Source organism: Rhineura floridana, chromosome 2, assembly GCF_030035675.1.
Source record: "Rhineura floridana isolate rRhiFlo1 chromosome 2, rRhiFlo1.hap2, whole genome shotgun sequence".
NCBI lineage: Eukaryota > Metazoa > Chordata > Lepidosauria > Squamata > Rhineuridae > Rhineura > Rhineura floridana.
In genome coordinates, this window is record NC_084481.1 from 11,207,100 (window position 1) to 11,231,408 (window position 24,309).

General features: G+C 43.9%; 2 protein-coding genes across 2 annotated transcripts in view; both read left to right on the plus strand.

The window, feature by feature from the left end:
• Positions 1–11,222, plus strand: part of LOC133376187 (UDP-glucuronosyltransferase 1-6-like) — a 21,661-nt gene extending 10,439 nt beyond the window's left edge. The window contains exon 2 of the mRNA XM_061607790.1: positions 11,190–11,222. Coding sequence (XP_061463774.1) covers positions 11,190–11,207 — 18 coding nt within the window. The 3' untranslated portion in view covers positions 11,208–11,222. The remainder of the gene's footprint in view (positions 1–11,189) is intronic.
• Positions 11,223–12,785: 1,563 nt separating this feature from the next.
• Positions 12,786–24,309, plus strand: part of LOC133376186 (UDP-glucuronosyltransferase 1A1-like) — a 47,567-nt gene continuing 36,043 nt past the window's right edge. Inside the window, exon 1 of the mRNA XM_061607785.1 lies at positions 12,786–13,735. Coding sequence (XP_061463769.1) covers positions 12,872–13,735 — 864 coding nt within the window. The 5' untranslated portion in view covers positions 12,786–12,871. The remainder of the gene's footprint in view (positions 13,736–24,309) is intronic.

Here is a 24,309-nt window from a genome sequence, read left to right on the forward strand (position 1 = left end):
TAACTTGTTCATAAGTGATCTAGAGTTAGGGGTGAGCAGTGAGGTGGCCAAGTTTGCTGATGATACTAAATTGTCCAAAGTTGTTAAAATAAAAAGGGATTGCGAAGAGCTCCAAAAAGGTCTCTCCAAACTGAGTGAATGGGTAGTAAAATGGCAAATGCAACCGAATGTAAACGAGTATAAAGTTTTGCATATTGGTGCAAAAATCTTAATTTCACATATATGCTCATGAGATCTGAATTGGCGGTGACTGACCAGGAATGAGACCTTGGGGTCATAGTGGATAGTTCGATGAAGATGTCAACCCTATGTGCAGCAGCTGTGAAAAAGGCAAATTCCATGCTAGGGCTTATTAGGAGAGGAATTGAAAATAAAACTGCCAATATCATAATGCTGTAATACAAATCTATGATGTCACCGCATTTGGAATATTTTGAATGATTCTGGTCACCTTACATCAAAAAGGGTATTATAGAGTTGGAAAAGGTTCAGAAAAGGACAGCCAGAATTATCAAGGGGATGAAGCAACTCCCCTATGAGGAACATTTGCAGCATTGGGGGCTTTTTGGTTTAGAGAAAAGGCAAGTAAGAGGCGACATGATAAAAGTGTATAAGATTATGCATGGCATGGAGAAAATGGACAGAGAAACGTTTTTCTCCCTCTCTTGTAACATTAGATTGGAAGATTCAAGACAAACAAAAGAAAGTACTTCTTCACACAACAGCGCACAGTTAAACTATGGAATTTGCTCGCACAAGGAGCAGTGATGGCCACCAACTTGGATGGCTTTAAAAGAGGATCAGACAAATTCATGGAGGATAAGGCTATCAGTGGCTACTAGCCATGATGGCTATGCCCTGCCTTCATAGTCAGAGGCAACATGCTTCCGAATACCAGTTGCTGGAAACCACAGGAGGGGGGGAGAGTGCTCTTGCTCTCAGGCGCTGCTTTTGGGGTTCCCATGGGCATCTGGTTGACCACTGTGAGAACAGGGTGCTGGACCATATGATCCAGCAGGCTCTTATGTTCTTATAAATGCATAGCCTGGATTAGAACAATTTATAAAAATGCTAAGTCTGAAGTTCTAGTTAAGAATGTAATATCAGAAGAATTTTCCTGGTCAAAAATAACAAGACAGGGTAGTTGCCAGATTCTCATACAAAATACTGGAGACATTCCCATAATTGCTGAATGGAAATCAAAGCTGCATAACTGTCATTATGGGAAAGCTTTCTTAAAAGTTACAGAAGGTTGATGTAAGTATAATATACGTCTACAGAATCGGGAAACGTTTTTTAATTACAGGCATACTATAGATTATGATTCAAAAGATATAAGGTATTTATTTGAAATCTGTAAAATGCATACTTAGTAAACTATATGTAACTGTATAGATTTATGATGTTAGACATATGGAATGTATATCACTTATTAACCAAAGAGATGTGGAATACTGTAATAATTTGTTATGTAAAGAAAATCAAATACAATTTAAATTTAAAGAGAGAAGTTGTAAACATCTGCCAGCTATTACTGTCCAATATGTAGCAGCTGACTAGTCAACATGCCTTTGATTCTTTCCTCACCTGCCAGTAGCATGCCAGTGGCTACAAGTATTTCACTATGTTAGGCGCAAGCACACGTAAGATGCTCTGTGATGCTACACAGCTGGGCCTGCTTCCCTCCAGCTAGCTTTTTATCCCCCATCTTTAAAATATTGTATGTGTAATTATTCCATACGGAGAAGAAAACATGACACCATTTTATGCTAGTTTAATAATCATTAATGTGTTGTGTGAATACATGACCATTGACTATGTTGTGTCCCTGTTTAGGTTACACCCAGACAAGGCCCCTTGTTGTCTCCCACTATGTTATACTACAGGGCATCAGCACAAAGTGAAAGATCTGAGATTTTGTGCCCCGTTCAAGTTTTCTGTACTTCATAGAATAAAATTCTGGGAAGATCTTTCAGTTCAAAGCAGTTCATGCTGCATCTGATTGTTGGGGCTGCCTGTCAGAAACTGAGAGATTGTGCAGTCGAAGAGATTTCTGTACATCACATTGGACTCTGTAGTGGAAAGATCTTTCTGGGGCAGGAGCAACCTGCCTGGGCATGGTATTTCCTCTTTAGGCAGAAAGGCCCTCTTATAGCAGGAGAGGGGTGTAATTTTTTCTTCCCATTGGTTTCCATTGTGCTGAGAGAACAGCAAGGGGAATGAAGTTGTGATCAGGAGTCCAGAATAGTAAAGTGAGCCTCCCAAATGCCCAGGGGCTTCTGTCCACAGCTCTAACTGCCTAGATACTAGCTTCCAGCTTAGGAAGAACAAATTTGTGGAATATTTCCTGACCTACATAGTTGATATTTGAATCTAATGTTGTTCCATGCATGTTCCATAGCATACTTATTGTTCTTCTAAAATATTTATATCATAGAATCATAGAATAGTAGAGTTGGAAGGGGCCTATAAGGCCATCGAGTCCAACCCCCTGCTCAATGCAGGAATCCAAATCAAAGCATTCCCAACAGATGGCTGGCCAGCTGCCTCTGGAATGCCTCCAGTGTCGGAGAGCCCACTACCTTCCTAGGTAATTGGTTCCATTGTATGGCTCTAACAGTTAGGACGTTTTTCCTGATGTCCAGTTGAAATCTGGCTTCCTGCAACTTGAGCCCATTGTTCTTTGTCCTGCACTCTGGGATGATCGAGAAGAGATCCTGGCCCTCCTGTGTGTGACAACCTTTCATGTACTTGAAGAGTGCTATCATATCTCCCCTCAGTCTTCTCTTCTCCAGGCTAAACATGCCCAGTTCTTTCAGTCTTTCCTCATAGAACTTTCAGTCTCTGATCATCCTTGTTGCCCTCCTCTGAACCTTTGTCTGCATCCTTCTTGAAGTGCGGAGACCAGGACTGGACGCAGTATTCAAGATGAGGCCTAACCAGTGCTGAATAGAGAGGAACTAATAATTCACACTATTTGGAAACTATACTTCTATTAATGCAGCCTAATATAGCATTTGCCTATTTTGCAGCCACATCACACTGTTGGCTCATATTCAGCTTGTGATCAATGACAATTCCAAGATCCTTCTCACATGTCGTATTGCTGAGCCAAGTATCCCCCATCTTATAACTGTGCATTTGGTTTCTTTTTCCTAGGTGTAGAACTTTGCATTTATTCCTGTTGAATTTCATTCTGTTGTTTTCAGCCCAATGCTCCAGCCTATCAAGGCCCCTTTGAATTTTGTTTCTGACTTCCACGGTATTAGCTGTGCCCCCCCCAAATTTGTATCATCTGCAAATTTGATACACATGCTCTGTACCTCCTCATCCAAGTCGTAAATAAAAATGTTGAAGAGCACTGGGCCCAGGACCGAGCCCTGTGGTACCCCACTTGTTACTTCCACCCAGTTTGAGAAGGAACTATTGATAAGCACTCTTTGAGTACGATTCTGGAGGCAACTGTGGATCCACCTGGTAGTTGTTCCATCCAGCCCACATTTAGCTAGCTTGTGAATCAGAATATCATGGGGCACTTTGTCAAAAGCTTTGCTGAAGTCGAGATAGATTATGTCCACAGCATTCCCACAGTCTACAAGGGAGGTTACCCAATCAAAAAATGAGATAAGATTAGTTTGGCAGGATTTGTTCTTCATAAATCCATGTTGGTCCTGCATTGTTTTCAAGGTGCTTACAGATTGACTGCTTTATAATCTGTTTTTCCAGGGATTGATGTTAGGCTGACTGGTCTGTAGTTCCCGGGTTCCTCCTTGCCCTTTTTGAAGATAGGGACAACATTAGCTCTCTTCCAGTCATGTGGCACTTCACCAGTCCCCCACGATTTCATAAAGATAATAGCAGTTCTGAGAGTTCTTCAGCCAGTTCCTTCAATACAGTAGGGTCCTACTCATACGGTGGGTTACGTTCCGGACCCCTGCTGAAAAGCAAAAACCTCTGAAAAGCTGAACTCATTGAATAGAATGGTGCGGTGTTGGGAGGATGAGCTGGGCTTCTGGGGGGTTGTCAGAAGAGGATTCAAATGGCTGGCAGAGGGAGGAGGGAGGAACTTACCCTCTGTGGAGCGAAGCCGAAACAGAGGACATGCCAGAGATAGGGTCGCCTAGCAACGGGGAGCCTGAGAGCCTTGAAGTTTTAGAATCCCCCCCAGACATTCCCAGGCCCTCCCTTCTCCGCAGCTCAGAGCAAGAGGGAGGGCTGATCACAGCAGAAAGGCGGAGAGATGGTTTACCCTCAGCTCCTCCTTTATCACCCATAGGGGAATCGGACACTTCAGAAGAGGAGGAGGTGATGCCTCCCCCCTCACCTCGCACACGCAGACGGTTGAAAAGACAGGAGAGAAGGGGGGAAAGGCGGGCAGTACCTGAGGGGGAGTTAAGGAGGAGCGAAAGGTTGCGCGCCTGTTTAGCCCCTTCTTAAAGAACAGGCGGGAAGCAGCCCCTTGCTCTGTCAACTTTCTCCCAATGTCGCAGGACCTGTATCCCTGTATTGCTTCATGAGAAAGCGCAGTCTTTGTTGGACATTACTCTAATAAAACATGAATTAACTACAACCTCTGGTCTGGTTCCTGAGTCGCATCCTGGGCCTGACAGCTTCACCCTCAACGCTCTCTTCACTTGACTGGGACAAGATGTCAAAGGGAGCAGCGGGGGGGACGAACCCCACTTCTGAGACGGAAGAAGTGAAACTCTTGAGGACTAAGGTAGCTGAATTGCAGACGGATGTCCAAGCCCTGCTAGCAGCAGTCAAGGCGCTGAAGACGGATAATCAAACCTTGAAGGCCACGATAGACCAGATGCAAACAGCCCCTCCAGCTGCCGCAGTAAAGGTTCCCATTGGATTGCCCCCAAAATACGCGGGACAAAGTGATCAGTTGGCAACTTTCGTGGCTCAATGTGAGTTATATCTGGATGTCAGGCACATGGAGTTTCCAGACGATGGGGCTAAAGTGGCCTTCGTGATTAGCCTCCTGGAGGGAGAAGCTGCAAAACGGGTGACTCCGTATCTCGTGAGAAAAGATACTGTCTTAAGAAGGTACAGAGGATTTATACAGGAGATGACCGAGATGTTCCAAGACCCGCAAAGAGCTGAAACAGTAGCGCGGCAACTGGGCGCTCTGAAGCAAGCTAAAGGGACTGTTTCCGAGTACACTAACGCTTTTAAAATTCTGTCCCAGGAAACTGGTTACAATGACGCTGCCCTGATGTTTATGTACCGGAGTGGATTAAATGCTGAAATCCTGGATGAGTTGGCCAGGACCTCCCCCCCCGCTGACCTACCAGGGCTCATCCGGCTATGCCTACAGATAGATCACCGGATGGAAGGAAGGCGCCTGGAAAGGAAGCAGGAGGTCCCGAGATACTCAGCCTCGGCATCTCGCAGCAAGACCCTTCCCTCTGCAGGAATGGCAGGTAATGCAGCTGAGGGACAGGGAGGGGCTAGGCCAAGACTGTCGGAAGAAGAAAAGGAAAGACACCGCCGAGAACGTTTATGCTTTTATTGTTCAAAGCCGGGCCACGTGGCCAGAGACTGTGGACTAAAAGGGGGGAAAGCTGAGCCGTCGGGAAACTAGAACACCCAGTCCACGTGCAGGCCGGTGGACTGGGGGCAGCGTTGTATAAAGGCCCCCCAACAATCCAACCTCCCTCAAAGGGGTGTTGGTCTTGCCTATTTGGATTACAACTTCCAGAGGAGTGGTGTTTAATTCCACTGCCTTAATTGACAGTGGAGCCTCCACAAATTTTATTGATGTAAAGTTAGTCAAGCGTCATGGAATTTCCCGGTGGAAACTGAACGCTCCCCTAGCTGTGGAGACTATCGATGGGAGACCCCTGAAGTCAGGAGGGGTGACACAAGCCACGGAGGAAGTGAAACTTCAAATCCCCGGGCACAAAGAGTTCATTTCGCTATACGTGTCAGATCTCTCGAACTTTGAGGTGATTCTGGGAATGCCCTGGCTAGCAAAGCATGAACCCACAATAAGTTGGAAGGAGGCGGTGGTGTGGTTCACCTCACAGTATTGCCAGGAGAACTGTCAACCTGAAGAAATCAAGAACACCTTAGCGGGGGCAGTGCAAGAGATCGAGCAAGTGACCCTGCCGCCAAAGTATGAAGAATTCAAAGATGTGTTTGATGAAAAGGAGGCAGAGACTTTACCCCCCCACCGCCCTTACGACTGTGCGATTGATCTAGTGCCAGGAGCCAGCATTCCATCAGGGAGAATCTACTCTCTCACAGAGATTGAGAGGGAGGCCCTGAAGGAATTCCTGGATAAAAACCTGAGACGAGGATTCATACGCCCCTCACAATCCCCTGCTGGAGCGCCACTATTGTTTGTGAAAAAGAAGGGGGGAACTCAGACCCTGTAACGACTATCACGCATTGAACCAGATCACCATCCCCAACAGCTACCCGCTGCCCCTGATCTCAGAGTTGTTGGACCAACTGCGCTCTGCAAAAATCTTCACGAAGTTGGATTTGAGAGGAGCGTACAATCTGATCAGGATGAAGCAGGGAGATGAATGGAAAACAGGGTTCTTGACCGCTTACGGACAGTATGAATACCTGGTCATGCTGTTTGGGCTTTGTGGAAGTCCAGGAATTTTTCAAAAATTCATGAACGACGTGTTTAGAGACTTGTTGGACACGTATGTAATCTGTTACTTAGATGATATCCTGGTGTTCTCAAAGAACCAGGAAGACCACGACCAGCATGTGAAGACGGTGTTGCAGAGACTGAGAGAAAATCACCTGTATGCTAAATTAGAGAAATGTGGATTTGACCTCAAGTCTCTAGACTTCCTTGGATATCGAATCTCAGCGGAAGGCGTGGAGATGGACCCAGGGAAAGCAAGCTGTATATTGGACTGGGGCCAACCTGTCACCAAAAAGGATGTACAACGGTTTTTGGGGTTTGCCAATTATTACAGAAAGTTCATTCCAGGGTTTTCCAAATTGACAGCTCCTCTGACTGACTGTTTAAGGGGAAAGAAGAAGTTTCAATGGACAGAGAATGCCACCCAGGCCTTTGAGGAGCTGAAGAGAAGGTTCGCTTCCGAGCCCATTCTGCACTTTGCTGACCCGACCCGCCCTTTCATCGTGGAAGCAGATGCTTCAGATTTTGCTATTGGGGGGGTCCTTCTGTAATTAGACCAAGAAGGAAAGGAGCTGCACCCCTGTGCATACTTCTCTCGGAAGTTAAAGCCTGCAGAGAAGAATTACACAGTTTGGGAGAAGGAGCTGCTGGCCATCAAGGACTCTTTTGAAAACTGGAGACAATACCTAGAGGGGGCCCCTCATCAGATCGAAGTGCGCTCCGACCACAAGAACCTGGAAAGCCTCCAAACTGCCAGAAAGCTGAACCAGAGACAAATAAGATGGTCCCAGTTCTTCACCAGGTTTAACTTCAAGATCACTTACCAAGCCCAAGCCAAAAACCAGAGAGCTGATGCCTTATCCAGACAGCCACAGTACAAAGAAAGTGAATCCGAGGACCAGCCTCAGTACGTGATCCCGCCAGAGAAATTAATGTTGGGATCATGCCAGTCTTCGTGGGAAGAGGAACTCAAAAAGGCACAACAAGAAGATGCAGACATACTAAAATATGGGCAGGAGATGGGACAAAGTCAAGACTCAGAAGTAACCTTTCACTGGAGGAATGGACTATTATGGTTCAAAACCGCCAGATATGTGCCAGAAGGAGAATTAAGGCTCAGAATCCTACACCAGTGCCATGATTCCATCACAGCGGGACACTTTGGGATTTACAAGACCATTCAGAACGTGGCCAAGGACTTCTGGTGGCCTAAAATGCATAGGGATATTGAAAGCTATGTAAAGTCCTGTTCTGTCTGTCTGCAGACAAAAACACAAACAGGAAAACCAGCAGGACTGTTACAACCGCTACCTGTCCCACATGAACCCTGGAAGGATCTCTCCATGGATTTTATAACTGATCTACCCAAATCCCAAGGAATGACAGCCGTTTTAGTCGTGGTAGATCTACTCACCAAAATGGCGCATTTCCTCCCTTGTGCAGGGGCCTTAGAGGCTAAGGAAACGGCCAAGTTATTCATCAAAGAAGTCTACCGACTGCATGGGTTGCCAAACTGTGTAGTCTCAGACCGAGGAACTCAGTTCACAGCCAAATTTTGGAGAGCAATGTGGAAACAGTTGCAGACGGAATTAAAACTCTCCTCCGCCCATCACCCCCAGACAGATGGGCAAACGGAACGCTTGAACGCCGTTTTGGAAAGATATTCAAGAAGTTATGTGTCCTATCAACAGACTGACTGGGTATCATATTTGCATTTTGCAGAGTTCGCCTACAACAATTCTCTACACTCCAGCACTCAACAAACCCCATTCTTCGCGAATTATGGATTCCATCCTAAAGTCTTTCCAAGCAGCTCAGAAGGAATGCTGGTACCGGCAGCTGAGGACTTCCTAAAAGAATTGCAAGCGGCGCAACAAACACTGAAACAGCAGTTAAACGAAGCCAAAACAGAGTACAAGCGAGTTGCTGACCTGCACAGGAAGGAGGGCCCCCCCCTTCAACCAGGAGACCAGGTATGGCTGTCCACCTGTTTCCTCCAGATGCCGGGCAAATGTAGAAAATTACAAGACAAAAGGGTGGGTCCTTTTGAAATAGAAACTCAAATTAATCCCGTGGCGTACCGACTGAAGCTACCTGACACGTTTAAAATATATCCTGTGTTTCATCGATCCCTCTTGACGAAAGCTGCCCCTCCCAGTGAGCTGCGGCCGGAGGAGCCTCCTGGGTCCCCACTCCTGATAAATGAGCAGCTTGAGTTTGAAGTTGAGGAAATCTTGGATTCCAGGATCAGACGCCACAAGCTGCAGTATTTGATTCACTGGAAGGGCTATGGAGTGGCTGACAGATCATGGGAAAATGCAGATGATGTGCATGCTCCAGAGTTAGTAAAACTTTTCCATCAACGTTTTCCTCACCGCCCCAAGCCAGACAGGGGGAGGGGGGCACAGCTTGAGCAGGGGGATGGTGTCGGGAGGATGAGCTGGGCTCCTGGGGGGTTGTCAGAAGAGGATTCAAATGGCTGGCAGAGGGAGGAGGGAGGAACTTACCCTCTGTGGAGCGAAGCCGAAACAGAGGACATGCCAGAGATAGGGTCGCCTAGCAACGGGGAGCCTGAGAGCCTTGAAGTTTTAGAATCCCCCCCAGACATTCCCAGGCCCTCCCTTCTCCGCAGCTCAGAGCAAGAGGGAGGGCTGATCACAGCAGAAAGGCGGAGAGATGGTTTACCCTCAGCTCCTCCTTTATCACCCATAGGGGAATCGGACACTTCAGAAGAGGAGGAGGTGATGCCTCCCCCCTCACCACGCACACGCAGACGGTTGAAAAGACAGGAGAGAAGGGGGGGAAGGCGGGCAGTACCTGAGGGGGAGTTAAGGAGGAGCGAAAGGTTGCGCGCCCGTTTAGCCCCTTCTTAAAGAACAGGCGGGAAGCAGCCCCTTGCTCTGTCAACTTTCTCCCAATGTCGCAGGACCTGTATCCCTGTATTGCTTCATGAGAAAGCGCAGTCTTTGTTGGACATTACTCTAATAAAACACGAATTAACTACAACCTCTGGTCTGGTTCCTGAGTCGCATCCTGGGCCTGACATGCGGGGGGGCCCAAAACCACCATAAAAGTGGAACAAGCGCTGTATGAAATAAATAAATAAATAAATAAATAAATAAATATGAGTCGGGCTTTAGTCTAATTGTGTCTAATTGAGACCACCGCATTAGTGAAGCGCCATAAAACAAAGCACTGTAAAGCGGGGCCCTACTGTACTCTAGCGTGCAGTTTATCGGGCCCTGCCGATTTGAACTCGTTCAAAGTGATTAGGTATTCCTTGACCATTTGTCTATCAATCTCAAGTTCCAGTCCTGTCCCTTCTACTTCATGTTTCCCGGGAGGGCCATAGACCTCTTTTTGGGAGAAGACTGAGCCAAAGTAGGAATTGAGCACTTCTGCCTTTTCTTTGTCATCTGTTATCATTTTGCCATCCTCATTGAGTAGCTGAACCACCATTTCTTTTCTCTGTCTTTTACTATGGACATACCTGAACAAAGCTTTTTTGTTGCTTTTAGCATCCCTCACTAACCTCAGCTCATTCTCAGCTTTCGCTTTCCTGACACCATCCCTGCAATTCCGTGATACCTGCCTGTACTCTTCCTTTGTGGCCTGGCCTTCTTTCCCCTTCTTGTATGTGTCTTTTTTTGTTTTCAGGTCATCTCTAAGCTTTTTGTGAAGCCACATTGGCTTCTTTTGCTGTCCCCCCCCCCTTTTTCCTTGTTGGAATTGCTTGCCATTGTGCTTTTAGAATTTCCTTTTTTAGAAACTCCCACCCATCTTGGACTCCTTTTCTCCTTAGGGTCGCTTGCCATGGAACCGTACTTACAATTGTTCTGAGTTTATTAAATATGCTGATTTACAACTAATAAGCCCTGTAGTAACTGTTCCTTCTGTCACCAACAGTTAAAAACAGGCCGTATTCATTCTAGCAAGATCCGACTCTGAAGAGCTGTTGCTAGTCAAAGCCTCAACAAATGCTTCTCTTCGCCTTGCTTCTGGGGAGTTTTTAAAAATCAGTCTTGCAGAAACCTGTGACCCTCTAAATGTTGTTAGACTCTAATTACCATGGCCCACATTCAGCATAGCCTATGGTCAGTGATGATGGGAGATGTAGTCCAACAATAACTAGAGGGCTTCAAACTGAGAGCATGGTTATTGGACCAGGGGCCTCCTGGATGTGAACCATGTGCTCTGCAACCACAATGATCAAGGGACTGAAGCAACTCCCCTGAAAGGAAAGGTTACAACATTTGGATCATTTTAGTGTAGAAAAAAGGTGGGGGCAGGATTTGTATTCATTATCATAAGCGTCATCATCATCATGACAAAAATCTGGTCTCTTGCCCTCCATTTTGGCTAGCCCAACCAGCACATAAACCTCAGATGGAAGCCAGATCCATAGGATGGGGTCTTAGCATGTCTGACAGGAAGAGGGGAATCAATTAACACCAGGGAAACCTAGTTTCCTTGCAACCCCAGAGAATGTCTAGCAACCCTTCACATCCCAGCAGGGGTAAAGCATGACTTGTGATCTGATTGGCCACTGACTGACAGCTGTCATTCAAAACCACAGGGTGACAGGGCTCTTTAAAACTAAGCTGTGCCACATAGTCCTTTGTCTCTGGTCTGCCTGCCCCAGGATCCATCCTTCAACCAACCATTGGAGAATGGGCAACACCATCTGAGACATGTTACTCATGAGGAGACCAAAAGCCTGAATGTAAGTAGTGATTTAGGATCAGGTAGATTGTTGAGCTAAAAAGCTCCTGTTATTTCAAGATTCTACTTGCTCCCCTTGTCTCTTCCTCTTTGCCTTCTTTTTACCTAATAAACATTCTACAATTTGATAGTCAGGTCTGCGTGCATAGTTGCCAACCTCACAGGGTCTTGTGAATGTTAGGATCTATGGATTATAATGGTATTTTGCAGGGCTAAGCATATGCAATAAACACTAAGCAGTAGCTACTCTTTAGCTTGGTAGAAATTACACTGAGACTCTGGTATAGGAAAAAAATAACAAAGCTCATTGTAGGAAATATATTTAGATAGAAAACACCCATATTTAGATAGAAAACACCCATATTTAGATAGAAAACACCCATATTTAGATAGAAAACACCCATGGGCTCCTGCTGGGAGGAAGGGCGGGATGTAAATCGAATAATTAATAAATAAATAAATAAATAAACATCTGACTAACTAGATAGGAGATAATGCAGAAGAGATGTCTGCTGCATCTGTGCGCTTCCTCAGGGAACCACACTTCCTAAAAGAACAAAACAGATTGAGATCAGAGAAGGAGCAGGAAAGGAGATCAGTTTCCCCAGAGAGTATCAGTTTATATCTGAAAGGAAAGGTCAGTTTAGGTGAGAGTGGACAGAACGATCTAGGAATGTGGGAGGACTTCTCTCTCTCTTTCCAATCCCCATGTAGCATGCAATCCCCTCCCAGGATTCAAGCTGTCAGATTTCCAACAGTGACCCCCCCCACAAGCCTCAGTCACTTGGTTCATGCTACAGAGCTATAGGATCAGGGTGGACAGAAAAATCAGGCTGCTCTGATCTATGACAAGAGACAAAGAATTGGGTGCTGGCTGAGTGGGACCTTGGTGGAGAAAAGCAAGTTTATTTTGCCCCAGAGAGGATCAGGAAACTGGATTCCGTCTCAAAATTCCTGTTTTAGGGTGCAATCCAGTACATGTCTACTCAGAAATAAGCTCCATTGGGTTTAATGGGGCTTACTCCCAGGTAAGTGTGTATTGGATTGCAGCCTAAGCATTTGCTTGAGAGTCCCAGTATTCCCTTCTTTCTGGGGACTGTGAGCTTTAATAGGAGGAGGATAGTGGCAGCAAGTACCTTCCTTACAAGACAGTTGTGCAAGAAAGGGCACAAGCAGGCCCTTCTAGCCTTCCTCCCTTCTGTTACAATTACTATGAAAACTTTTTATTGTTTTCAGATAAACATCAAACATAACATAACAACAATATTAGTAACAACATGAACAGTAACAAAATAAATGAATGAAGGAAGACCCAGCATTTTACGTAATGCCAGCAGTGCTCTTTGTATGAGCTTTGGCTCCTCCCAAAGCTAATGTTTAACTTGAAGCCTGCAGGCTTGGCTTTTAGTTAAACATTTACTTCAAGAGAGCACATAATGCCAAACGTTAATAATCCAGCACATAAGGGGTTGGTCTGAAGCATATAGCTACTAGGATACCCAACTATTTCAGAGACAGACAGAGTTAGACAGAACGATGGCTCCTATGGCCCACTCCCAGGGCTCTGTTTCAGTCCTAATGCTTCTCCTATATTCTTTGAATTTTGTTTCTGGTGGAAAACTCCTGGTGGTACCCATGGATGGAAGCCATTGGCTCAGCATGCAACCAGTCCTGAACCAACTGAAGCAGAACGGACATGAGTTAGTCGTTGTTGCACCTGAAATTAATCTGCACATAAAATCATCAGATGATGTTTACACTTTGAAAACATATCCAGTGCCCTTCACCAAGGAAGAAATGGATAACAGTTTCAAAGCCTTTGCAAATGACAACTTTCAAGAGCTTCCTTTCACGGTCAGGTTTTTTAGAACAATTGAGAGATTAAAAGTGACATCTGCTATGTTCCTAGCCAGTTGTACGCACTTATTATACAACCAAGAACTGATGCGGTATATTGAGCAGAGCAAATTTGATGCTCTTTTTACAGATCCTATGATGCCTTGCGGCCAGATAGTTGCTGACTACGTAGGCATCCCTTCAGTATTTTTCTTACGAGGAATACCATGTGGTTTAGACTCTGAAGCTACTCAGTGTCCAAGGCCTCCTTCTTATGTCCCAAGAACTTTTACAGGAAATACAGATCATATGACATTTGCCCAGCGTGTCAAAAATATGTTGTTCTACATGTCAGAGTACTTCCTCTGTAGTTTTGTCTATTCTCCTTATTCAAGTCTTGCTTCAGAGTTTCTGCAAAGAGATATGACTGTCACAGAACTTTTAAGTCATGGATCTGTTTGGCTGATGAGAATGGACTTTGTGGATGAATATCCAAAGCCAATAATGCCTAATATGATTATAATTGGAGGGATAAACTGTGCTTGGAAGAAGCCATTATCTCAGGTTTGTAACTCATTATTATTATTATCTTAAGCCATCATGATAGGATTTTGAATTCTGGAGAAAAAAATTCTGATAGAACCATGATTTTAAGACTTAATAAGTGCAATTATGTGCATTTAAATAATATTGAAATCAATAGAATTTACCCATACATCAAAAATGTGTGGATAGTGGAGCCTGTGTGCTAAGCTTTCTGAATGTTTTGTTTCCAGTATTTTAATATAAGAAGTACAACTATGATTTGAAAGTTTTTCAGTTATATATGATATAAATCAGGTATTCCTGATCTCTATGTATGGATGTGAAAGTTGGACAGGGAAAAAAGCAGATACAGTAGGGCCCCGCTTACCGGCGCTTCGCTTACCAGCGTTCTGCTAATGCGGAGGCTTTGATTTCACTTTTTTAAAGCCGATTTTGCCGTTTTGCGACATTTTGTGACATTTTCGCATCATTTTCGCGCGACGGCACCATTATATCCAATGGGGTTCTGCTTTACGGCAATTTCCACTTTACGGCGGGGATCTGGAATGGAACCCGCCGTATAAGCGGGGCCCGCCTGTAAGAGAAAATGAACATTTGAAATGTGTTTTGCACATACCATGGGCAGTGAAAGAGACAAATAATTGGGTGTCAGAACAAATTAAACCAGAACTATCACTAGAAGCTAAAATGATGAAACTGAGGTTATCATACTTGGGACACATAATGAGAAGACATGATTAACTAAAAAGACAATAATGCTGGGAAAAACAGAAGGGAGTAGAAAAAGAGGAAGAGCAAACAAGAGGTGGATTGATTCCATAAAGGAAGCCACAGACCTGAACTTACAAGATCTGAACAGGGTGGTTCACGACAGATGCTCTTGGAGGTCACTGATTCATAGGGTCACCATAAGTCGTAATCCACTTGAAGGCACCTAACAACAACGATATAAAGGTTTTCCAATTGTACAAAAATTAACTCATTGTAACGGAAAAAGTAACTACACCAACTTCGTAGCTCTTAACAGATCTGTTACTTTAAAAACAATTAATACTTAGCATTTAAATAGTTTTATTATTTTATTTAAAATGTATTAATTTAAAATATTAATATGCCCCTCCATTTCACTAAATTCCAAGTAGTTTATGATTACATAAAAACTCTAAACAACAGAAAGCGACAAACTCACAAGCTGTTAAAAGGCAGGTTAATGATAAGAACACTCCTAATAACACATCATTAACTGAATCTAAAGTGCATGTGTGAACAAAAAGACTTCCCCTGGTGTGTAAAAGACAACAATGGCACCAGGCAAGGCATTCCATAGCTTTGGCATCAGAGGCAAAAAAGTCTCTCGCTTGTTGACGTAGGAGGGCCACCAGCTTGGATGGCTTTAAAAGAAGATTAGACAGATTCATGGAGGACAGGGCTGTCAATGGCTACTAGCCATGATGGCTGTGCTCTGCCACCCTAGTCAGAGGCAGCATGCTTCTGAAAACCAGTTGCCAGAAGCCTCAGGAGGGGAGAGTGTTCTTGCACTCGGGTCCTGCTTGCGGGCTTCCCCCAGGCACCTGGTTGGCCACTGTGAGACCAGGATGCTGGACTAGATGGGCCACTGGCCTGATCCAGCAGGCTCTTCTTATGTTCTTATGTTCTTATCAGATGTTCATAGAGGCTATACAAGTTGACATGGTATCAAAAGCCACCAAGAGATCAAGTACACTGCCAAGAGATCAAGTTTCATTCTTCCTATTCTTCTGATAAAGGTCATCTACTACAGCAACCAAGGCTAATTAAATCCCATAATGAGGCCTGAACCAAGAATGATAATTGGTTTTGTCAAAGAATGCTTTCAACCGTCCTGCCACATCCCTCTTGATCCCTTTCCCTAAAACGGGGTTATTTTTGACCACGTGTTAATTGTAAAAAAATCAATGGGTTTGGAGTGGGCTTTTTCAGGAGTAGCTGAAGCACCACTTCTCTCAAGATGGCCAGGACTACACCCTCCAACAAAGGATGCATTAACTTCACCCTGTATACACTCAGCTAGACTCCCTGGCTTTAATAAACCAAGAGGGGCAAGTGTCCCAGGAACACATGGTTGGGCACATTGATGCAAATACCTTGCCTATGTCATCAATTGAAACTGATCCCATGATGTTACAGTAGACGTTGTACTGGACACCTCACTGGAGACTAGGGTTGCCAGGTTCAGTCCCTGAGACTGATCCTGTATCTTTAGGAGAAGAGAACGTCAGCCAAGTGCAGGTGTTCTTGCAAGACTGTAATGAGAAAAACCATCAGGTGGAATTCTCCCTTCCCCCTGCACAACTTTTAAAGATACAGAAGACCTCTTGGTTGCCAGGTCTGGCAGCAGCACAATTTAAAGCACAGAATGGGCAGGCTGAAGCAAACGTTAAAGCCTTCCTCACCTACGTGTCTCTGCAAAACTGTTTTTAGCTGCCCACCCCTCCTGAATTAATCTTGCTGAGTCAAAGAATAATTATAATACAGGGACAGCTTCTCTTTTTTATTGTGAAAAATATGAACCATACGGAAAACAATGGGGAAACGCATTGGAAAGTGTGGGATAACACTGGCTTGATGCAACTTTGTCTAACCTCCTTGCAAACAAATCACCATGAATGCCCCATAAACAGCCAATGTCGATCTAATCTACCTGTGAACACATCAGGATTTTATTTATTTATTTATTTTATTAAATTTATATACCGCCCCATAGCTGAAGCTCTCTGGGCGGTTCACAACAGTCATACATCAAATACAATAAACCACATATTTAGACAATTTAAAAACAACTTTAAAATTTTTAAATTCTTAAAAAGTTAAAAAACAATTTTTAACACATACTAAAATGCCTGGGAGAAGAGGAGAGTTTTGACCTGGCGCCGAAAAGATAATAATGTTGGCGCCAGGCGTACCTCATCAGGAAGATTGTTCCATAATTCGGGGGCCACCACTGAAAAGGCCCTTTTTCTTGTTGATACCCTCCGAGCTTCCCTATGAGTAGGCACCCGGAGGAGGGTCTTCGATGTTGAGCGTAGGATACGGGTAGGTTCATATCGGGAGAGGCGTTCCATCAGGTATTGTGGTCCCGAACCGTATAAGGCTTTATAGGTTAACACCAGCACTTTGAACCGGGCCCGGAAACATATAGGCAGCCAATGCAAGCGGGCCAGAATTGGTGTTATATGTTCGGACCGCCGGGTCCCTGTTATCAATCTGGCCGCTGCATTTTGTACGAGCTGCAGTTTCCGAACCATCTTCAAAGGCAGCCCCACATAGAGTGCATTGCAGTAATCTAATTTAGAGGTTACCAGAGCATGAACAACTGAAGTGAGGTTCTCTCTGTCCAGATAGGGATGTAGCTGGGCCACCATCTGAAGTTGGTAAAAAGCACTCCGTGCCACCAAGGCTACTTGTGCTTCGAGTGACAGGGATGGTTCTAAAAGAACTCCCAAGCTACGAACCTGCTCCTTCAGGGGGAGTGCAACCCCATCCAGAACAGGGTGAACATCCACCATCCAGTCAGGAGAACAGCCCACCAACAGCATCTCAGTCTTGTCTGGATTGAGCCTCAGTTTGTTAGCTCTCATCCAATCCATTGTCGCAGCCAGGCATTGGTTCAGCACATTGACAGCCTCACCTGAAAAAGATGAAAAAGAGAAGTAGAGCTGCGTGTCATCAGCATACTGATGGCAATGCACTCCAAAACTTCTGATGACCGCACCCAGCGGCTTCATGTAGATATTAAAAAGCATGGGGGACAGAACTGACCCCTGCGGAACTCCATACTGGAGGGCCCAGGATGTCGAGCAATGCTCCCCCAGCACTACCCTCTGGAGACGGCCCGCCAAGTAGGAGCGGAACCACTGCCAAGCAGTGCCGCCAACTCCCAAATCAGCGAGTCTCCCCAGAAGAATACCATGGTCAATGGTATCAAAAGCCGCTGAGAGATCAAGGAGAATCAGCAGAGTCACACTCCCCCTGTCTTTCTCCCGACAAAGGTCATCATACAGGGCGACCAAGGCTGTCTCCGTACCAAAACCAGGCCTGAAACCCAACTGAAATGGATCCAGATAATCGGTCTCATCCAAGAGTGTCTGGAGCTGGTTGGCAACCACTCGTTCCAGGACCTTGCCCAGGAATGGAACATTTTCTACCGGCCTATAGTTATTAAGATTTTCTGGGTCCAGAGACGATTTCTTCAGAAGTGGTCTTACTACCGCCTCTTTCAGGCAGCTAGGGACCACTCCCTCTTGCAATGAGGCATTAATCACTTCCCTGGCCCAGCCATCTGTCCCAATCCTGCTAGCTTTTATCAGCCAAGAGGGGCAAGGATCCAACCTAGAAGTGGTTGCACGCACCAGTCCAAGCACCTTGTCAACGTCCTCAAGCTGTACCAACTGTACCATCCTGTACCAGGATGAATGCTTAATAAACTGGAAGCACCCTATGTGACAAACAGAATTGCCATTGACTATCCACACTCCAGGGGACATAGTGAATTGTGTGGGTGTGCATCCCACTGTCTTCCATCCACACTGTAGGGGTGATACAGCAAGAGTGGGCATTGTTCATCCACTCTAATTTCTCCCAGTGCTCAGAGATACTTTCATTAATTCTTTCTGAAGCTGCTGCTTTACTTTATCATTTTGGCTGCAATCCACTACATGTCTGCTCAGAAATAAGCTACATTGGGTTCAATGGGACTTAGTCTCCCAGATAAGGGGATTGCAGCCTTAGCTGGTAATTTCCTGATGTTATTTCTACAAAGGCATAAGGGGGGGGGAGCAGCAGCGAAATTTACAAGTCGTATCTTCTGTTCTGCCACCTGTCTTTTAGAAGCACAGCTATGTTAGATACAATATATCAAAATTTTAACTTTTTTCATTTGGGCTATATTGCTACCCTGGCTCTTTAATTTATTTATCTGTTAGTGACAAGCCCTGAACTTTGCAATCTGAAAAGGATTCATTTGGCTCCAAAGTTCACTGAGGTCACAAGAGGGTGTTTGCGCAGGAAAGCAAGAATGCAATTTAGGTCAGAAGGGACTGAAACTAAAAGTTAATCTTGTCTTGGTGCTTGTCAGATAACATACATCTTCAGTGGTGCAAGTATATGAATCAATAAAACTCACTTTTGTTCCGCTGCCAGCCCAAGTTGTTGCAAATATTTTATCTCTTCTTGTCCCCTTGATTTTAACATCATCACACACACACCTGAATTTGCTTGGAAGAATGAGATTTGCTTGTTCTAAACTAGCGCCTTCATCCAACTCCCAGCTGAAATGAAAATGGACTGCCTTCAAGTCGATCCCATCTTATGGCGACCCTATGAATAGGGATTTCATGGTAAGCGGTATTCAGAGGGGGTTTACCATTGCCTCCCTCTGAAGCTAGTCCTCCCCAGCTGGCTAGGGCCTGCTCAGCTTGCCACAGCTGCACAAGACAGCCCCTTCCTTGTGCGCAACTGCCAGCTGGGGGGCAACTGGGCTCCTTGGAACTATGCAGCTTGCCCACGGCTGCACAGGTGGCAGGGCACGTAACCCCTGAGCCACTCACTGTGGGGTGATCTTTAGCTGGCCCTTGACACCCAGGAGACACGAGCGGAGATTTGAACTCATGGACTCTGGACTCCCAGCCAGGCTCTCCTTCCCACTGTGCTATACCAGCTGTCTTGCTCCCAGCTAGATGAGGGCAACTTAGAAAGAAGGGCAAGTGTTCCAAGCAGCTGTTTGTTAGTTAATGTACCACAACAGTTACAACTGAGTGTATTCTGCAGTTCTATCCACCCTGCAAAACAGACTTCTTTACAGTGCTGAATCTTAGGTTTCTTTTTTAGAGACACTTGCCTTCTAGAGGTTTTTTTTTTTAGGTATTAGCAAAGATACTATGCAACCTGTGTTTCTGCTCTTACCCATTATCTATTAAGTTGTAATTGCACTGTAATTTATTATAAACCACTTCAAATTATTTTATATATACATGAAGCGGTCTATAAAGTAAATAAATAAACATTTGTCATAAAGCTCACATGGCTTGCTCCATGTGATAGAAAGAAAATTCCATTGCTGCTTGATTGATAAAGTTCTAAATAACTAAGAAGCTGAGCACTGAACACATTGCGAAGCTCAACTTGGTGGAGAATGTCAAACAGAAGCACAAGTTCATCCGTATATGCACTCTGTGGATGATCCTGGTGATTCTAGCACCTATGAAGGTGGAGTTCCACAGGAAGCTCACAATAATGAATAGAAGACAAGACATTGGGCTAACTGTAATATCTGACCTCCACTCACTATAGAATCAAATTATGTACTTGTGCTGAGTCATCTTCTGCAACTATTGCTACTGAAGGTTTTTGTTGTTAATGTATAACATAAACTCTGTTGGCCCTGTTCTTATCTATTTATTATGGCTGGTGTTTAACTTTTTAGGTTCAGTGGAGGACACTCATTAAACATTTACTTGATGCTTAGGACCGGTGATCCTGTAGGCCACACCAATATTATATTTTGCCTCCCTGGGCTCCTGCTGGGAGGCAGGGTGGGATATAAATCAAATAATCAAATAATAAAAATAAAATAAACATCTGCTTTCATTCAATAGGTACAAAGCGTATTGCTAGTTCAGGGGCCCCTCAATACCATGATGGCATAGCTGAATTCAAGTTGTTGAGTAGCTGCAAGGCCACATTTTTGTTCTGTTTGGGAAGCTGCTGGTTTTACCACAGGATGGAAGTCATTGGCTGAGTATGCAAGTGGTAGTAGAGAAGCTTGTGTAAAAGGGACACAAGATTGTAGTTGTGATGCCAGAAAACACTTTGCTCAGATGGACGCCTTCCGAGCATTTTACCGTAAAAACACATTCAGTGCCTTACACCTAAGAGCAATTGGATGAATTGTACAGTTCAATAGGTGAGACTGTTTTTAACAGTCCTCAGCTCCTGGAGAAGTTTGTTCGTCTGTATATAAACATATCTCAGTCTACTACAATGTTTGCTTCTGCTTGTAGGTATCTTTTAAATTACACAGAACTAGTCAAATTCCTCCCAAAGAGCAACTTAGATGCCATGTTTTAAGACTCTGGCCTGACTGTCGTCCAATCCTTGCTGAACATCTCTCCTTGTCCACAGTCTACTTCCTGTGTGAAATTCCTTGTGATATGGATTTCCAAGCTGCTCATTGTCCAAATCCCATATTTTACATTCCATGGGATTAGACCTCTTATTCAGATCAGATCATATAACATTCATTGAGAGTGTGAAGAATGTGTTATTCACTCTCTTTAGTTCTTTATATAACCACTTATTTTTTGTAAACAGCTTCAATTTAAAAAAAACGTAAAGTTTCTAGGTGGTCTGATTCCCGAGATAGACACCAAAACGTCAACCGCCCCCCCGCACGACTGTTAAATCTGTTTTACAGATCTTTATAACAACTCCTAGCTCTAACTACAACTCCCATCAGCCCAATCCAGTGGCCATGCTGGCTGGGGCTCATGGGAGTTGTAGTTTTAAAAAGTAACTTTTCTGGCTCTAACCCCGCCCTTTCAGGATTGCAGCCAATAAATGAAGCCAGGGTTGTGACTTGTTGATCCAGGCATGCCTAGGCTTAATTTCAACGTCAGAAAATGGTGGCTTTGAGGTTTTGCACTTTGCGTAAGTAATATGGCTTAACAGTTTTTTTCCTCTTGTGTGCAAGAGTCAGACCCTGGGCTATGAAATATGAAAGTATTTAATCCAATACTTGCTTTCCATGTACCTGAAGTAAACCCCATTGAACTCCATTGGACTTACTTTTGAGTAGACGTGGCTAGGATTGTGCTATAATTTAATGGGACTTTTGAGTAAAGATAGCACAGACTTGTGTTTGTCTTGTAAATCTTTCTCTCCCTCTCCAATCCTATTTTTAAAGCAATTAGGCAGGATTTACCTAGGTATCACAGTTCTTATTATGTAGGAAACTAATACTGGTTTTTTAAAAAATGTTCCTCAAAGACCAACTGGTTTAACAATAAACTATTATATGGGGTGTATTTTTACACCTGTGTGTGTGTGTGTGTGTGTGTGTGTGTTTGTGGAGCCTTTCCAACAACCCTGTGAGGTAGGGTTGGTGATTGGAAACCAAGGCAGCTCACAATAAGAAATAAATCCCTTTAAAAACCAATAACCATAAAACAAGTATAATCAGTCGCAAAACAGCTTAAAGTGGCATGATTCCAAATTTTGGGTTGGGTGAATGAAGTTTATTTTTATTTATTTATTATTTGATTTATAGCCCTCCTTTCCTCCCAGTAGGAGCCCAGGATGGCAAACAAAAGCACTAAAAACACTTTTAAAATCATAAAAACAGACTTTAAAATATATTAAAACAAAACATCTTTAAAAACATTTTTAAAAGCTTTAAAAATATTTTTTTAAAAGAAAAGGTTTAAAAACATATTAAAAAGCAATCCCAACACAGACACAGACTGGGATAAGGTCTCAACCTAAAAGGCTTGTTAAAAGAACAAGTTCCTTATCACTTGAGGGTACAGTTTTCCCTGGTTGAGTAAGCCCCATTGAATACATTGGGACTTGCTTCTGAGTAAACAAACATAGGATTGCACTATAAATATCTTTACAGGTTGTGTAAATAATAAACATATTTGATAGTAGTGCTTATATAAATATTTTGCCATACTGTGTCCCATTAAGTATCCGATTTCACACTATGGTTGTACATACTTCCTCTACATTTTAAGTATGCCTTGGGGTAGTCATGGTTCTCCATTGCTTTCATCCTGAGGGGCAGATAGGCTGAGAAATGGTGAGTAGCCCATGGTCACCCACTACAGTTTATAGCTCATTTCCATTTTGAAAAATTAATTAAAACAATTTACATGCAGGCAAAATTTATTAAGTGGATTCACACAATACGTTTAAAGCACATCCAACTCGCATTTAAAGCGCACGACTTCCCCTAAAGAATCCTGGGAAGTGTTGTTTCCCCCTCACAGTTATAGTTCTCACCACTCTTAACAAACTGCAGTTCCCATGATTCTGTGGTGGGATTCATGTGCTTCAAATGTGTGTTGAATGTGCTTTAAATGAATGGTGTGGATCTGCCCTAGGTATGATGTGCATTCAAGAGTGAATTGAAAAGAACAATTTTAAAAGATACTTCTTACTCTTACTCATTTCTCAGACCTCTTTCTGAACTGAAGGGTCAAATCTGTAAAGATGTTTGGAGCAGCCACGTTAAAAGATAAGGGCAGGGCATTCCAGGCAGGGGGTTGCCAACCCTGCTTGGATATGGATCTCTTTGCAAAGGATCCCTAGTCAAGCTTTACCAACAGCACAATCCAAACTATATCTACTCAGAAGTCAGTCTTGTTGAGTTCTGTGGGGCTTAATCCCTTAGTAAGTGTGTTTAGAATTGTAGCCTTCAGGAGCATCCATCTTTACTCCCGAATGCTCCCATCTTACATCTCCACAACACTAGGCTCCTTTGTCCCTACAGTGGCCTTCTGGTGACTGGCCTGGCCTGAAGGCACTTAAACCTTTCTTGCCGAAAGCAAGTAGGCTAGATTAAATGTTCCTTACCCAGGCTCCATCTTTTAGCTAAGATTTCTATTTTAATTTCCAATCAGATTTTTTTTAATTGTATGCTCCAAGCAACTGTGATTGACGCTTAATGTATCATGCTTAATGACATCATTCGGGCCCGCCCCATGACACAATTCGGGCCTGCCCTGTGACATCACTAGGGCCCGCCTCCATGACATCACTAGGGCCCACCCCTCAAATCTCAGGTTTGGGGATGCTTCTGACCTGGCAATCCGTGTGTGCGTGCGTGCACATGTTCATATATACATACACACAGGGAGACATATATATATATATATATATATTCAGTGCAGTGGGGGGGGGTAACCTTTTCCCCCTTGATACCAATAGGAATGGTTTCCCCCCTCTTAAAACCAACTGGAATGGAACAGCTGCCTGTCTAATGCTAGAACAGTTTGCCAAGTCTCTAGAATTCACTGCATTAAAAAAAAGAGGTGCCAACACTCAAGTCTCCATCAATTTCCAGCCTGTATCATAGAAGGCTGTGTTTCCCCTCTCCCTGATCTGGTTTGTGAGAATCAGTGTACTAAAGACACTTCTCACATGCTCAGACACTACTATTTAGATAAGATGATTGATTGAACTGATAATATAAAAATCTTGATTTCTATCTGTGTTAAAAGTTGTAGCAGTGTGTTCATTTCACATTTCCTAATTGTTGGTACAGACAACCTCTAGGTCACAATATTACTTTTAATTGATGCTTTGCTGGCCTTTTGTTTTATACTGGATTTTATACTGCTGCATTGACTTGTTTTATGTTTTTATATTGATTGTGTATATTGTTTGTTTTTATTATGTTTGTAAGCTACCCTGAGCTCTGTCTTTAACAGTGGCAGGGCAAGATATAAATTCCCTTATTCCATAGTGTTGGAAACTAGAGCCTAGGCATTTAAGGCTTAAAATTTAAGTTTTTTTAAAAAAATTATCATATCCTCCCCCAGTTTTTGGTGGTAATT